General features: G+C 33.7%; 1 protein-coding gene across 4 annotated transcripts in view; it reads right to left on the bottom strand.

Moving 5' to 3' along the window:
- LOC116346515 (WD repeat-containing protein 47) overlaps nt 1–17,458 on the bottom strand; it is a 56,650-nt gene that overhangs the window by 18,510 nt on the left and 20,682 nt on the right. For 2 of the 4 annotated variants that reach the window (XM_031776633.1, XM_031776615.1), the window contains one exon: nt 17,151–17,304. In XM_031776633.1, coding sequence (XP_031632493.1) covers nt 17,151–17,304 — 154 coding nt within the window. Of the gene's footprint in view, nt 1–5,423; nt 6,274–6,424; nt 7,004–17,150; nt 17,305–17,458 lie in introns of those variants that run through there. The other 2 variants (XM_031776598.1, XM_031776606.1) reach the window with 2 other exon arrangements.

Genomic DNA, 17,458 nt, shown 5'->3' with positions numbered 1-17,458 from the left:
TCTCTCTCTCTCTCTCTCTCTCTCTCTCTCTCTCTCTCTCTCTCTCTAATGAACATAAATCGGAAAGGTATTTTGTAAAAAGATGGATTAATTGATGAAGCAAAATATGTGATTATCGTTGTCAGCCTCAGAGCAAATGTGGATAGTCATTACATTGAAAGAAAAAATAAAATTAGTGTCAAATTATCGGTCTCGTAATTTCAAATGAAAAGCTGCTACAGCATTAGAAAATCAAGATTCGATAAAAGTATCCGAAATTCCGATCTCCTTTCATTTCACCACAAAATTAAGTTTGTGTTCTGGCTTTGCACGCCATAATTACCTATCATGTGTCTGTTTTAGTTATATTATGCACCGTTGCAATCGACCGGTTGTGCATTTTCTTGGTATGTATTTCTTCCTTGTTGATTTTTTTTGCTGCGCTTTGTGCAGTAGCGACATTGACCGCATACACTTCAAACCGCAATGTTGGCTGCAATTTATTACTTTAATCATAAATGATCGGCGGTTTTTTTCTCTGTTTAGTGCGTGCGCGCACCGCTGGCTTTTTTTCTTTAGAAAATTATTGTTGCTGTGCCTCCAGCCGTAAAATCAATTCGTGCACATATATGTGGACGAGTCGATAAAAAATCATAAAATTGCATTGAGTCAAGGATATTGAATATTTATTTATAACAAGCAACTACTTTTGTCGTATTGTATATGTTTATTGGAGTGATTAAATTGTCTCCAAATAAGGTAAAACAAAACTTTCACTGAATAATGCGTCTAAAGCCAATGGCCCAATCAATTGATCGATAGCATCGAACGCAGTGTTCGTCGCTTGAATCTTTTGTGTACTCACTGTGCGTAGAGTATATGTGTATGCTATGCATACCGGTCGCCGATAATTGCAATATCACATAATAAAATTCAGATCAAAAATCTTTACGGAAAATTGCCGACAATTTTAAATTATGCGAATATTCGGGGTAATAAAATTCAATTTCAACACCTTGGACACATTGTAATTACGAGTGAATCCCAAAAATGGTCATAAAAATCCGTCGAAAATTGTCGATATGTACAACTTTTACAGTAACTGAATATGAAGAGAAGGCAAACTCGCGCATTTATGAATTATTATCGCTGTAGGCATCGTTTGGCACTTGATCAACATTTATTTGAAACTGTTGATTTATGAATATATTTTTTGGTGTTAAGTCACATGAACGGTGAGCACAACACTTCAAACACATAATTCCGCGTGTGACTTACATAAGAGATTGCACCTGAGATACATTCGCACAACCATTTCGCATCAACGTTGTAAATGGTACAAAAAGCAACAGAAAAAAATAGCACAGATTTTTATCTACATCTTTGCATATAATTCATTTATTTCGGCATGCACTGCCATTAGATGGATAAATGATATGTGGTAAAGAGATCTTTAACATCCAACTGTATTGTAATATCCAGTAGTTATGAGTGCAATTAAATCATCGTTTGAAATGATTCACTCGTGACTGAATGTGTGTGTGCGTTGAAATTGATACATTCGGTTCGTATTGACATTCAGCGTCTAAATTTCAGTTTCGAAAACAATATTAAATGATGACAGATTTTTATTGTCTCATTCCAAAAAATATGTGAAATTTAAAAAAAGATGCCCTTTGAACAAATATTAACACTTTTTTTTTGTTTTTAACTTTTTTGCATGAGAGTATGAATGATGCAAGTATTCATCAAATGCGGATGAATTATGGTTAATTTTTTGTGTTTTTTGTTTGAGACGAAGCAAGCTTCCATGAATTCAAGCGCAATGCGCATCACGAAAGTACGTCAGAAATGCTTGTACTTTTCGTGTCAGCGCACTACAGAGTCAGTGGAGCATCAAAGAAAATTAGTATGCGCGTCGCGATTTTGACTCGATTTGAGTTTTATTGTGCGCTTCATCATGGTGCATAGATCCAAATAAAAAAAAAGTGCGAAAGAGTTACGTAATCAACAACAAATGCGATCTTATTGTGTCTGCACATATATGCGGATTGTGCATCCGAAGATGATTTTTGTTGGAGAAACCTGGAGACGCAACGATACAAAGGGAAACGAATGGCTTTCATAAGTAAGAGTGCTAGCCGAGAAAGAGAGAGAGAGCGCGCGATGTAGTTGGAATAAAAACGAAAATACATAGAACCGAAGACCAGAAAAAATCGATGCATTATTTATCAATTGCATGCTCAGATGGATTTCATATGCTGTAAACGCACAATTCTTTCAACTCAACTGATTCGGCCAAATGTTAATTTCCCTGTGTGTGTGTTTTTTTTTTTCAAATAATGAAACGAAATAGAAATCAATTGTGTGTGAATTAATTTTACGCGCCACGGAAACCCATGCAAAATGAGCAAGTATGTGTGTATATGTTGAATAAAAGCCATAGAATGACGGTGCGGCACATACACACGCATAAGCAACTGAATTCAAGCCTCACAAATGCAATTTCATTTAAATAAAATTGAATAAATCTGTCGACCAAAATGAATAATTTTAATTAAAGAATTAATATGAAATCATATAGAACATGCAGAGAGAAAGAGAAACGGACCACGCGCTTACATTCAGAAAAATGTTCAACTTAATGATATTATACAGACAATAACTACATTATAACATTGTTTATTTCCTTTTCACCCACATCAAATTTATTGCGCTTCAATGAATTTCAACAACAATTCCTGTACGTATCGAAACACCTTCCTGCTATTTGATGCGTGCATACGATAAACGTTTAGAATATTGCCATGATTCTGATGGGCATAAAGAACATTTCATTTATTATAGATCGAACCAAAACAACAATTAAATTTCGATTTTTTTTAATTAGGAAAAAAAATGACGCCGTTTCCTGCGGTTATTTTGCGCTGAAAATAACAACAACAACAATAACAAAAACAGAAAATATGTGGCTATGTTTATGATGGTCTAATAGCACTTTGAATGTGCCAAACACTTGTTTACGTGTGCACGTGAAAACCATCAGTTTCAGTCAGTTTTTATAGTTTCGACTCAGTAAACAAGAACACTTTTTTAGCGCAAAATATTTCTTATTCTGTCTTAATTACGTAAGGTTAACTGCTTGTGATTCCATTAACTTGTAATCGTACGCGGTAAGCATTTGTGTCGTCTTCATTTTAAGGTAATTCGTCGCGAAGTTGATTTTTTTATGGTTATTTATTAAACTTCTTTACGTGCCATAATCGTTGTCGCAAATGAAAAATCTATGCGGCACATTGAAAGATGAGACCGATTTCAAGACATCGCCCACTTGGTGACATTGATCGAGCACGCGAGCTTACGCTCATCGATCTTCATTTCACATAATTGGAAATCAATTAATGAATTCCGACTGAAATGTTTTTGGGCCAAAATCTTTTTCTATGATATTTTTTTTACTCTCGTTAAACGTGACAACATTAGGCTCTTTCATCCATTTGGATCTCGATTCAAAGAAGCGACGAAATTATTTGCCTGCCTTAAACTCATTTTTTTTTGGCATATTGGACATGAATTGGTGATCGATTTCAATTTGAAAAAAAAAAAAAAAAAAAAAAAAAATGTAATAATCGATCACGTACGTCAACAGTTATCTGTTGGCCCTTTTGTTTGTGGCATATGAACTCACTGGCTCACGATATTCAACAGTTATTCAATTTTAATTCGGCAAACACATTCGGATAATTGAGGTTTTTATTTCTTTGAACGTATGAAAGCATATTAGGTATATTTTAAATTCTTTTTCTATTTATTTCCAATTTGACATTTAATCTTGGTATTAATTTTACCAATTTTCCCATTTTAAATGCTTGTTCTCAGGAAATTTGTAGATTTTTACCAAAATTCTATTCAAATTTAAGTGTGGTGCGGTGCGTAGTTTTTATTTGGTAAAATTACATTGTCATCCAATGCCAACAGTTTAATTTTGTACAACTTAACGGTTTTCGAATTATTATAAATGAATTTGCTTCTGTCCGTTGATAGTTCATAGTACATATTGAAAAATTGCGTTGTAAATAAACGTCGATTTTTTAAAGGAAATTTTCAAGCACATTTATTGCGCCGTTTGTATTTCATTCGAAATATTAAATCTATTTATCATCATCATCACTGGTATAAATGTGAGTCTATGACAATGGTTTCGTCAGTCATGACTTCTAAATACCACCTACACAGAGTACTATCGACGGAGATTTTTTACATTCCAAAACACCAACAGGAATTATATTCCAAGTTAAAAAAAAAAGAAAACAAATTAGATTGTTTATTCTATGTATGTCTGTGTCAAAATAGCAAACAACTTCTGCTAAACCGAACAAGGCAAGACGTCATACGTATGTATAGTTTTTGGAGATTACAATTATTGAACAAATTGTACGCAACAAAATTAGCATTGTATATCGGAATATAGTGATTGTGAATATGTAATTGGGACGTTCAACAATGCAAGTGGAACGCAATGAATTTTTTTTTTCATCTTTGATGTATTTTGCATATCAAAAATGGAAGTCAAATGAAACAATTGGGTAAACTGATTATTATCAATTAATTGGCTTGAATTGTGGTTTATATAGATTTTATGCGATATTTGCAGTCTCGCCAACTCATTTCGCTTAATTATATATGGTGGTATTTATTATGTTTGTAATTCAATCAATTGCAGTCGCAAAATTTCACGCAGTTTGACCTCAAAACATTTAGCCTGAACTCAGTTTGTTTTTTATTCATCTTCTTGTTCATTATTTCTTGGTTGATATGTATACGCACTGCGAACGAATCATGGACTGCGAACTTGAATTTGGTTTCAGAAAATAAAATTCAATTCAATAAAAAGTCAAACACTTCATTTGGTTCATTTGGTGTGTCTTTCACATTGCACGAACTGACGTCCATGTTCGTTACTCATAGCTATCGTGGTTGCTCGATTCGATTAATATATTTGCTACTTGAACGGCGTTTACTCATTTCTCTAAAAAAAAAACTTCTACAAAAGCGACAATGCTCGCCGAATGATTTTGCGTCTTGAAAATGTTTTTCTTTTCAGTTGATCGAATATGTTAACGGGCCCCATAAATGGCAAAAGGCATTGAGCTGATTTTTTTCTTCGTTCTCAGTTCATCGGCGTTTAATTCGCGATTTTTCATTGAATTGTTGCTTTTTTTTATAAATGGCCGGGTGCACATCATAAATTAGTTGTGATTTTGAAATTAAATTGAAATTGTATGAGTATGAGGCATAAATTTTTCCTCACTTTCATTATGGAGATGGAAACGTGATCGACCCCAATTCTGAGTACATCATTCACCTTCATCATATACCGATTGTTAGTCAACATTGTTAGAGTACGAATGTACTGTAGTTTGTTATTGTTTTATTTTTTTTACCTCTTCTGGTTCGTCATTGATAGATCTTAAATTGATATCGCCCGATGCAGCAGAGCCACGACGTGAATTGCGACGTATATCAAGTGAATCGACCGAAATGCGACGATTTGCTAAATAATTGCCCAATGATCCGCTCGAATCACGACCATGCACAATATTCGCCACATTCGACTGTTCGTCGCCATCTTTCTCCCAAATTGTAACATGCTTCGATAAATTTGCGGTGGTTAAATCGCTATTCAAGTTTTCCTTGTTGTTTGTGTGTGCATCATTATCGGTTTTTCGTAGAATTGAACATTCGGGTGATGTGGTGCCATTGCCATTAATGGTCGTTTTTGTTTTGTATTCGATAATTTTGCTCACATAATCGCGTGGAATGCGCTGTGATTTGATTGAATCTTTGCGACCCAAACTATCACGACGAACAAGATTTGTTCCACCTGTGCTATCTGGACGCAAATAAATGCTATTGCCAAAACTCAAACGACGAAAATCATCATTAAGACTATCGCGTTTATTTGATTTAAAATCAGAACTGTCTTTTCGTAATAAAACACTGCCATTGCTATCTTTTCGCAATAAAACACTGCCATTACTGTCTTTTCGTGATGAATAGTTTGTTCCAAAGCTGTCGCGACGATTCAGGGCTGTCGAACCGGAACTATCTTTACGCGTGTATGTACTTGGCGTTGACGCTCCATTGCTGTCTCGTCGCAATTGATGTGTTGATCCATAGCTTTCTTTTCGCGACAATGGACGTGGTTCGGGCGTCGATCCACGCAACATCGATGGAAAACCAGATGGATGTTCCAAACCTCTGAACATACTCGGATTCCATGAATAACGTTTTCTTTACGAACGCAAAAGAAGAAGAGACGATTTCAATTAAAGTCAAAAAATCATTTAATTTGTTTCCGATATTTGTCTTTTCCAAACCGAATCTTTTCAATGATTTCAAATCATTTAAACAAATGCAAAAAAAAAAAAACTTTTAATTTTACCTGTGTGCATCTGATTCGGATTTATCGGCCGAAGAGCGTCTGCGTTGCACTACATTGTGTGCATTGTCACCATTACCATTTCGATCGACTGAATCACGTTTCCATAAAATGCTATCGCTTGATTCACGTTTCGATACGCCAATTGGAAATGAGATGGAGTCACGTTTCTTCGGGCGATTTCCATGGATATCGCATTCGGAATCTTTTTCTACAACGCCAGCAAACTCAATGGTATTTGTTCGTTTGTTCGGCACAAAAATCGCTTCCAATTGCTTTCGTTGTTCAGTCGTTTTGCCCATTTTGATTGTTCATATACACCTGTTCCAATCACTGTTCTTTTATTTTCACCGTATATTTATTCGATTTAAAAAATCACTCACACCAAATTGTTTAGAATTGAATTCAAATGCCGCTCGGCAAAATGTCGTTTAGTATTAGTTTTTTTTTTCGTTTCGAGTCGATTTTATTTCACTTTTTCGTTAAACGTTGTCGTCACACATTGGAAATGAATTGATTTCAATGTCGAGAGCTGAATGCACATCATTCAACTTCAAATGACAGACTTACACTGAAACCTGTGATCATCACTTCTTGAAATGCGCACACGTTCATCGCTTTACGAACCAAAAACAAAACATATGGAGACAAAAGTCAACGATGACGAGAACAGCCCAAAAACAGATACAAACTTAACAAAAATGATACATTGCCTAAAATGGATTACAGAATATTTGTTTGTTTGTTTTTTTTTTTACTTTGCTCTCTCCAGCGTATAACTTTTGGATGTTGATTTGGTTGTCTTCATTCATTCCTCGCACAGATCTTACTACGTTTCGTCCAATTTGCGATGTTGTTTATAAATTTTTTTTTCATTTTGCGTTCGGCGTTAACAAATAATTTTGCATTTTGTTAACGAGAATGTTGTGTCGTAGTCAGTTTGTGTGTCACTCTTGCCAATTTGGATGTATATACTGTGGATTTGAGTCAGGATGCGTGGGATGATCGCAAAAATCATCAAGTGATATGAATAAAAATACACTATATCTTAATGAGTGGATAAATTTGGCAAACACAGGAGAAATTCACAAAAGTCGAAAACATTAACGCAAAGCGAAAACAATCGAGAAATTGCCATCGCAATCATTAACAAATAATGTGAGTATAGCTGTAGATACATCGTATAAATTTGGCAAATGACAGCAACAACCAAATTTCGATTATTTGTGCTGAGATTAAAAAAAATTGGTAAACAGTAGTCGTTTTGAAATCACATTTATCCAGTTTGATTTGTTTACATTTAACCTTTACCGTTGTGTGTCACACTCGAATGCTTTGTGAATTTTGCAGAGAATTGAAACGTTAACTTTCACTCCAATTATGGACACAATTCTGTTTGACCATATTCTATAGAATCAAGGTCGAATTTTCACCGACTATACAATCCCGAACTTGATTCAAGGAATCGTCGGTATCCCTTTCGATATATGTCGTATTCAATACGTTTTTATTTGTATCGTTTCGATCATCGTTTTTATGATGCACTCGACTATTTTTAAATTATTAATTCAAAAATAGTGACAACCAATAAACTATAACGAGAAATGAATGAATGAACCAATATTCGAGTCTAATATAGTAATTTGAGAGAGTCAAAAAAAACAACACGATAAAACCGAAAATTTACCGATTGCGGGCGTATTATGAGACAAAATGTCAGTACTTTTTATTATATCAACCGTTCAAGTAAAAATGCCACGATAAAATCGTTTACAAATTCTCGACACTTTTGTGGTTTTATGAAATGAACCAGATGGAGAGCTGATCTGACAAAAATCAACCGTTCAATGTATATGTGTATGTGGTTGGCGCCATCCTTTTCTGGTACATTGCTTTCTTCATTGCGATCGTGAATGTACGTTTCAGGTGATCGAGAAAGGGAACTAAATTACATATTTAAGTGCATATTACACCACAACTTACTCGTACAAAGCAATGGATATATTGACACGTGTGAAAAGTACGACACGATACGATGCCGAGCATGCATATGTGAGGAAAAAGCCGAAAAAATAAATAAATGGCAAACTAGTGCTCATAGTTTATATGTACATAATTCACTTAAAACGCCCCACATCTTGAGTCAGCATCATTTCACAGAATATGTAATACAAGTATTTCACACAATAATCGAACTCATCTGATCTAGCACAAATACACAAACATGCGCACGTGAACCATCAAGTCGTTACTTCTTTGTCCGATTAAAAGAAAAAGACTTCTCGCATATGAAAAATGCATTCGATTTAAAAACAAAACAGAAGAAAAAAAAACGTTGAAGCATGTTGCATGGTAAGTATTCAAGTCAAGCATGTGAATATGACACAATTCAGTCACCACATGAGATTACTTACTCTGATGATTCAACACAGACTGAAACTATTTAATGTTATTATATTACTGAGCAATTTGTTGCTGTTAATATCCACATAAAATCGGATTGATTTCGTTTAATTAGCTAGTGGTATTTGCGTTTAGACTTGAAACTTACAAATTGGATTTTGTTATGAAATCCATAGGTCGGCTTACGATGGATTTTTACTTCATTTTATACGGTGCTTCAACGCCGTTGTTTAAACACTTTAAAGTTCAATTGGTGATCACACCGTCAAATTCAACGAAAATACCGTTTCGCATATTTTCAAATGTTCACATACCAATGACTCAATCATTTCGTTTATCGAAACAGTGTTAAATCTAGTACAAACAGAGATTCTTCTTAAATTATCCGACACCGATGCAAAGTGTTTTCAAGTGTGTCTGTTCAAACCCTAATTCAACTGATTATAGTTATTTTGATTGCTTTTAATGGCATGATTATGGACTTTACGCTGATCACCATTGAATATTTAAACAAAAATAATAAGACACCAGTCAACGTCTTGGAATTTGTTCCGATTGTGATGCATTCAATCACTTGTAGATACAATTTTTCATCCAATGACAGCCAAAATTAATCGTTTGCTGTCGAATATTGTTCCCTTTTTCAGGAAACAAAATCTCTCTTTGTCTGCAGATCCGTTCCGAGAATTCGAATTAAAAGCGCAAAAAATTTCCACACAATATTCACTGAATCATTTAATTTTTGATGAATTCAACGGAATTGTTCGGATTTATTTTTCTGCGTTTTTATTTTGAAACCATTTTAAGCTTCTTTTATCATTGAGTACAATTGTTCATCCAAAATCGGATTTGAGTCAAATTGTAGCACATGATGAGATTGAATATTTGTATGTCTGCTTTCTTATGGAATGCAAAACAATTAATCTTCTAATTGGATTTGCCATAGGCGGATAGTTTTGTATTCGAAACGCCACAATAAATCTGATTTTGATTAATAACATTCAATCAATTTTTATCAGTCATGCCAAAACACTACACACAGAATAATTTACTTTATTGATTTACGACTTTGATGCGTACACTGTACATAAAATTGTGACAGCGGGTAGTGAAATTATTCGTCTATCATTGCAAAAACACAGAAAATACAAGCAGCTGGATGTCGGAATTTGATTTCAATGAATAGATATACACTTTATAGGATCGATTTGTTTGTATTTTCATGTGTCATTGAGTTGTTCATCCATAAATACCCAAATTAAAATGCTGCCATGCAAAGCTCAAATACTTGCAGCTTTTGAGCTTTTTCAACTAAGCTTGCCCTCGGGTACGGAGCTTTCGATTTCACGATAATATGCTAAAATTACAGTTGTATGTTGAAATGCAGCATACTTGCGGGCGTTTACCGATTTTTCGAATTCAAATCAAAACATTTGAATATGATATGCAATTCAAATGATGGAGCCGTGTGGAATGTGTTCTTCATTTGAATTTTAATGAACTGTTGCATATTGCCTAATCTAAACAGATAACTGGTTTTTATTAATAAATTAATAAATGTTGAAGATTTTGCTAAATTCGCATTACCTAAGCGAGTTTGTTTTTTTGTTGACTTTGCGCAGTGGCAATCTGATATGATATGCCAAACCGGAAATCGGAACGATTATTTAAAGTGTTTTTTTTTACATGAATTCATTCAACTCATTCTGAATTCATTTGGGAATAACAATTAACATGTATAATCGAAAATAACAAACTGAGACGAATAATGAACGGAGCGAAAAATTCAATGTGAATTGAGAAGTCAAACATCGAAATGTTTACCAAAAGTAATCAGTTCTTTGAAATTGTGAATCACATATATGTATATCGGTTCGACTTGTTTATATTTTCTTTTTTCCAGATAAAAGACAATTTTTTTTTGGAAAGATTTTTTTCAGATGAGGTAATGGACTCAATATACTCGATTTTTCTAATCTTGTTTATATGTAATGCACAATGAATAAAAGAATTTTGCGAGCTCCATCATTCGATGATATCACATTTCATTTTGAGATGAATTTTTGTTTCAAATAAAATAATCAAAACAATATGATAGCAAATGACCTTTCAATATAAATGCAGTGGAACATCTGACTGTAGGTAAAATGTCAAACAAAGTTATCGATTTTGGGTTTTACAACTTCCATTGATTGCTCTTTCATAACAAATTTTGTTAAATTTGAAGGTCGAATATTTCGATAATTCTAAAAAAATGTTGATTTTTTGAACTGTTGAATTCGATTCAATTTTACTACTTTCTATGAAGCATAAGATCACGTTAGGAGCCCAATGACCGCTTTGCTCGCAAAAAAAAGAGCAACTTTGCTGATTTGACAAACAACTTTTTTGTGTGCTCTGGAGGTTACAGTTGACGCGCTTCGTTTGCTATCGGGTGTCAAATTGAAATAGGTCGAGTTTTGGGTGACGATTACCAAATTTCATCACAACGAAATTGATTCTGAGCGTCGAACAAGCGACGAGATAACATTTAGTGAATTACGAAAAAAGAACGTTTCATTTCCTAATACAATTTTTTGTTAGAATTAATTTATTTCGGTCTTTATTCAACGGATCGGTGTGAAATCTCTAAAATGCCGGCACGATTTATGTAATGACCCGGTTTGGTTTATCAACTAAATTATAACGTATATCAAAATCTCATAGATATCACGAGAGCAAACAATCAATTCAAATGGTTTTTGTTAGGAGGCAAATTTAAACCATTTTATTGGGGAAAACGAATAATAATAATTTTGACGAAATAAATAGTGTATTTCCATTTTGTAGCTTACACTTAGTACACTGCTCGCATACAATTTGAAGATTTTAACTAAAATTGAATGCGTCAGTTGACCAGTGTTGATGATGACATATTGGCGCTTGACACCATTGCAAAACATCAATCAATTTTCACCGATTACCCCTTCGGTTTTTGCAACAGGTTTATTTAAAATTTTAAAATATTACCTGTCGCTTCATTCATATTCGAAGCAAACCTGAAAACGGCCTACACACAAACCACATCGGTTTGCATCCACCTTGATGCGATTGTAAAAAAAAAGTCGCAACAAAAAATTATTTGATGTGAGGTGTACGTGCTTCCTTTGTATTTTTTTTTCCTTCAAGTGAAGCGTCAAACATCTTTAAAAGATTGCTTTGTGGTATTTCATTTGTGCCGTAAAACTGTTCCAAAGTTTACTAAAAATACCTCACAAACATTGAGTTGGCTAGACATTTCAGTTAATTTTGATGTAGTTTATAAATACAGAATTGTCTACCTTTCTGGTTGTCTCACTCAACCGAACCAAATTCCAATCTTTTTATTGAGTGATTGATCCGGCGGTGCGGAGTGGTCGAGTCAAAAGTTCAATAAAATATTGGATTTAAATGTCAGTTGTTATGTGAATGAAATATTTGCTATTTAATCATATTAAACGTTGTGTTTTTAAGATGCCTAAATTGTGTCGTGCTTTTTTCTCTGGGATTTACACTGAAAATCGTATACAATTCAAATAATCCCGGCGAGTTTTGTGTGTGTGTGTGTATTTTTTGTTGCATTCAACTGTTTATTATAATTGATTAACCTGTTTGACATTTGTACACAGAGCACGTAATCTAATCGATGCATCAGTTCATGTTTTACAATAGACCCTGCACACAGCTTCACAAAAAACTAAAACATCATCACCGTGTTTGTGTATTTACGGGCGATAAGTCGATGAAGTGTCGCCTTTTTTTTGAAACGCAGCGACAACATTTCAGCTGTTGCTTTGTATTTGTTTATGTTTGTTAGTTTTGAAAGAGCTATTGCTGACTGTAGTTTAATTTATGAAGACTTAGCTTCGATTTACAATAGTATTGTTGATTTCTTGCTGTAATTGTGCATCATTATTTTACATCAGACCAAAATTTTAATTGACGCTTTCATGCGAATATGGAATGACAATTTATTTACAGAAAGCAATCTTGAAGCCAACTCAGAATGGTTCGTTATGGAGAGTCAAGAATCAAATATTTCATTGTGCCAAACAAATTAAATGCGTATGAATGTTCGAAACACCACAATGTAATGCACCACATTTTAAATGCAATTGCAAAAAAAAAACTTACGATTACGAAGCGAAAATAAAATCTGAATGATTTTTTATTCCGAAAAGAGTGCGACGTATATTTTTTTTCAAATGGATTATGTTTAAATACGGTTAAAGAAATAAATTGACGTGTTGACCAGCAATCAAACACAAACATAGCTGGGCAGACTGAAAAATTCAGGGGTGGGAAGGGGAGGTGTAATGAAAATTTCTTCTAATTTGTAAAATTATGAGGGGGTAAATATAGCTTTTAGTGTAAAAATAAGGAGTTTTTTTATTCCATCCGGATCAAAATTTATGACCGAGGGGAGAATTGTCCTTCAAAATCCCTTGTAAATTGGATGATTTTTCTCGTTAAAAACTTTACCAAGTCTAAAGAATTTTATTCCTAAAAACCCTAGCAAATCAAAAGGATTTTCCCAAAAGTTCATTCTGTCTAGTGCAAACACCTTCGAAAGAGAAAATTCGTAAAGGGGTAATTGAAATTTCGTCTAATTTTTAAAGGGGTATTGCCAAAATTTGATGCCTCAGAGGGGGGTAATTCCCCCCCTCCACCCCCTGTCTGCCCAGCTATGAACACAAAAGCCATTGTTTTGTCTCGCGTGTCATTTTAACTGACTTGATTTTTATCTAATCGATAGCATTTAACCAAATAAGGTATGGCAAAATTATCATATCGCTAATCTTGATGTGTGTCGGCATATGAAGACAGGCTAAGATTTAGATGTTTGCAACGATGACAATCGCACCCATTCATTACTTATTCAGGTAGAAAATTCGCGTGAAAATTAGACTGATGTCATGTGCACACACAGAGAGAGACACATGCACGTGTGAATATTAGAATTAAAAATTCAATTGAGTCGTCTTGTTAAATGCATTTCATTCTTATTCGATTTGTGATTGAATGAACACACACCATGTGGTGATAGTGTGTGGGCCGATTTTAAGTGTAAAATTTTCTTAATCAGACAAGTTATGTTTTTATTATTCTATATTCGGAATAATTACACAAAGCTGAATCGATACATTAAACTACGGAAGAAATTAATGCAAAATGATAATGAACAATGGGCGCTGTTTTGTCTCTTTATATCACAACAATATTTTCGTATGCACATTTAAGTATCATTTCAGTATCTGGATAATATGGATTACACCATGGTGTCACATTTTACATCATCTGTGTGAAAATGCATGCAACGAACATGGGAGTATCCAGCAACAGCAGCAGCTGCAATGCGGCAATGAACATACAAATTGGAAAACATTTATATGCGATCGTTAATATAATTCAAGGTGGAGGTTACAAATACAATCAACATGCCACACACGCCATACACACATCGAATCACTGTAAAAATCATTTCAAATGATTCATTGTTGAATGCATATGATAATATCGTACCCGGGTCCAGTCTATGTGAATATTCTTTATTCTGAAACCGAAATAATGAGATTTTTGCTGCTCGGTCTTTGATTCAATATGGAAAATCTACCATTAAATTGGGATAATCGTTTTTAAACGATGCTCATGTTGAATTGTAAATTTGTTTTCCTCGAATCGATCATGTCTCATCATTGAATTGCGTATTGGATTGCGTGTGTGTGTGTGTGCGTCTCATGAGCTAAATTACTTGGATTTTGTCCAGCAAATGTGGAACTTGTTCATGCAAAAGGACTAATTTGGTAGGTGCTTCTAATTATGTATTGGCAGAAAAAGTAGCTATCGAGAGAGTCAAGAGCGTACACAATTTCTAAATATGGAATCATTTAAAATAATTCTTTGCATTGCTCTGTGCTTTTAATGCTTCAATTGCCCAGCAGACACCAATAAGTGACTGTAAAACGATTCATTTATTCAACTTTAAAACATAAAACGTCCAAATGAATGTCGATCGTCAAGCGCAAACAAATTAAAAGCCCAGATACTTTGCCCACTCCGTCTTTTTTTTTCGCTTCTAATTAATGTGATCAACTAGTTTTGTTTTCATATGATTTTTTTTTCCTCTTTCAATTCAATGGTAATACGATTTATGCGAAACTCACATTGCGAATTGTAAGCGGGAAAAATATCAAACCGCAAAGAAATGCATATTTTGACCAAATTCGTGAGCTGCAAATGGTTGTGATTGTATTTTAACACTCATGGAAACGCGTTCGGAAAAATTTACAATTTTAATTTCAAATAAGAACGAACGACGGTCAATTGAACGTATTGCAATTTTCCAACGTTTTCAACCGATTCATTCATGTTTGGCGTGTGAACACATTGGGTGCTATATTGACACTTGCTATTGAATTATTTTACATATTTGAAGCTAACTGGCTGCACTATTATATAAAAAAGTGACCTGCATTGAAATAATCTTCAAACCGAATGTCTTATATTGAATAGTGTTGAGTGTTTTGTGATTTACAAAATGGAAAATGTGATGCGCGATAGAAAACGCACATATGAAATGAACTCGTTTACATCGGGCGGCACAAATTATAAATCGTAATAATTTTAAGTTGAGAGCATGACGCCACACACAATCACTTTTGACTCCTACAATTAGCTGACAATACACATAAATACCCATTTCATATGTTAAACCATATAAGGAATTTGATAAATAAATTGCAATTAAATTGAAAACGAAAACAAAAAATTGAAGCACACAATACGAATTAACGAATCGTTCGAGAAGGGAATCGAATGAACATTGTTATTCAATTAGAACTGTTTTAGATGATTTACCGAATTTGTATTGGTTGTGAATACAAACAAGATGCAATCAACATTGACCCATTTTAATCGGTCGATTAATTGTTTTGTTTGGCATCATCATGATCAATTTCATCAACCCACTTGTGCCGAAAAAACGCCACCATAAAATGTTTAATTCAGATTGTTCTGGTCCAAACTAAGCCGGAAAGAAAATATTCAACGTTGCAAAGGATTGGACGTAGTAGCATTGTATGCACAATACATAAACAATACAAATACACCGATACTACATACAATTTAATTAATAAGATTAATCTCTTACTACATGCTCGACTACAGGCCATTCTTTATTCAACGGCCAATTATGAGTCGTTGTTTTCAAATTCACTTACAAATATGATAATTTTATGCAAATTTACTATTTTTAATATATCTTTTGCAATTATTATTTATTAGATTTTTATCACGATTTTAGATTAAAGACTGAATGAATAATGGCATGAGAAAAAAAAATTGTGTACAAGAACACATTGACGTGATATTGCTTAATCCCACAACTTTTCATACATTGTTTGATCTCACCGATGCAAATGGCGCATGCCAATCTAATTATTAAATCAAATATGTTGTGTTATTTTCTTTTTTTTTTTCTCTCTTTTGCTGTTCATTTCAAGTATCATATTATTTTTACATTTTCAAGCATTTTTTTTGTCTTTAAAACATTTTTTTTAAAGTAGCTTCCTATAATTGTATGCAAAAAGATGTTGTTTGCTTTGATGTTGTAAAACCGGTTGAAACCGCAATTAAATAGACTTTTAGGTGAAATTATAACTTAATTTATATTTAACTTGATATAAAATGAAAAGTAATCGCCAACATGTTATCACCGCAAATTAAATTCTAACTCCGTTTTGCCCTCGCATCAAAAGTACACAACAATTTTATTATCAATTGGCTTGGGCGTGTGTGTGTGTTTAAAAAAAAAGCACAGATTGACCAAGCCTGTCGATATTTGTGTTACGCTTCGGAAAGCATCATCAGCCAAGGTCATTGTATTTTGTTGTATACAAATTCGCGAGTGAAAAAAAAAAACAATTACGATTAAACATTCTACAAATATTTGATGTGTTGTGGACATACATCATCAATTATACTGTGAAAATCTGATTTCTAACTTATTCGCATTCGTTGAACGGTTATTTTTTTCACACCTCTATAATGATTTTTTTTTTGGTGTCGTGTGGTTGTTTTTGCGGTACAGTAATTCAATACATCACATCAACAGTGCCAACAAGACTCATTCGCAGTATGTGGCCTGTCCGAATGCATTATCATTCATATTTGAACGAAGAAAAAAAAAGCAACCGAATAATAATTTTTGCACATGAAAAAGAAGCAATATTGACCTTTTATTTTAGATTCATTTTCGTTCTTTGAAATTCCACTTTTAGAAGAATGCATGGTCAAAAAAGAAACTCACCTCATCAACATTCACAGTTTTGCCATTTGAATCGTTAATGCTTCCATTGCTGCTGTTGTTGTTCAATTTCATCGAATTATTTATTCCATTTCCGTTGGATGTTGGTTTCGATCCTATATTTGGTATCTTAGCGGCGTTATCCGTCTGATTTAAACTATATGCGTACGAAAAGAAACAGAACAGAGCTATAATTAAAAACGAGTCCCATTCATTTGGTGAAGAAAAAAAAATTGATTGTTAAAATATTTGCATAAATTGTAAAAGTTGTCAGCTTATTTCTTTATATTTTGCGCTCTCTTCTTTTGTCT

The sequence above is a fragment of the Contarinia nasturtii genome, unplaced genomic scaffold (genome assembly GCF_009176525.2).
Source record: "Contarinia nasturtii isolate CC-2019 unplaced genomic scaffold, AAFC_CNas_1.1 Cnas_scaffold_129, whole genome shotgun sequence".
Lineage (NCBI taxonomy): Eukaryota > Metazoa > Arthropoda > Insecta > Diptera > Cecidomyiidae > Contarinia > Contarinia nasturtii.
Note: the sequence above shows the minus strand (reverse complement) of the source record. Positions and strands in the feature narration are given on the sequence as shown.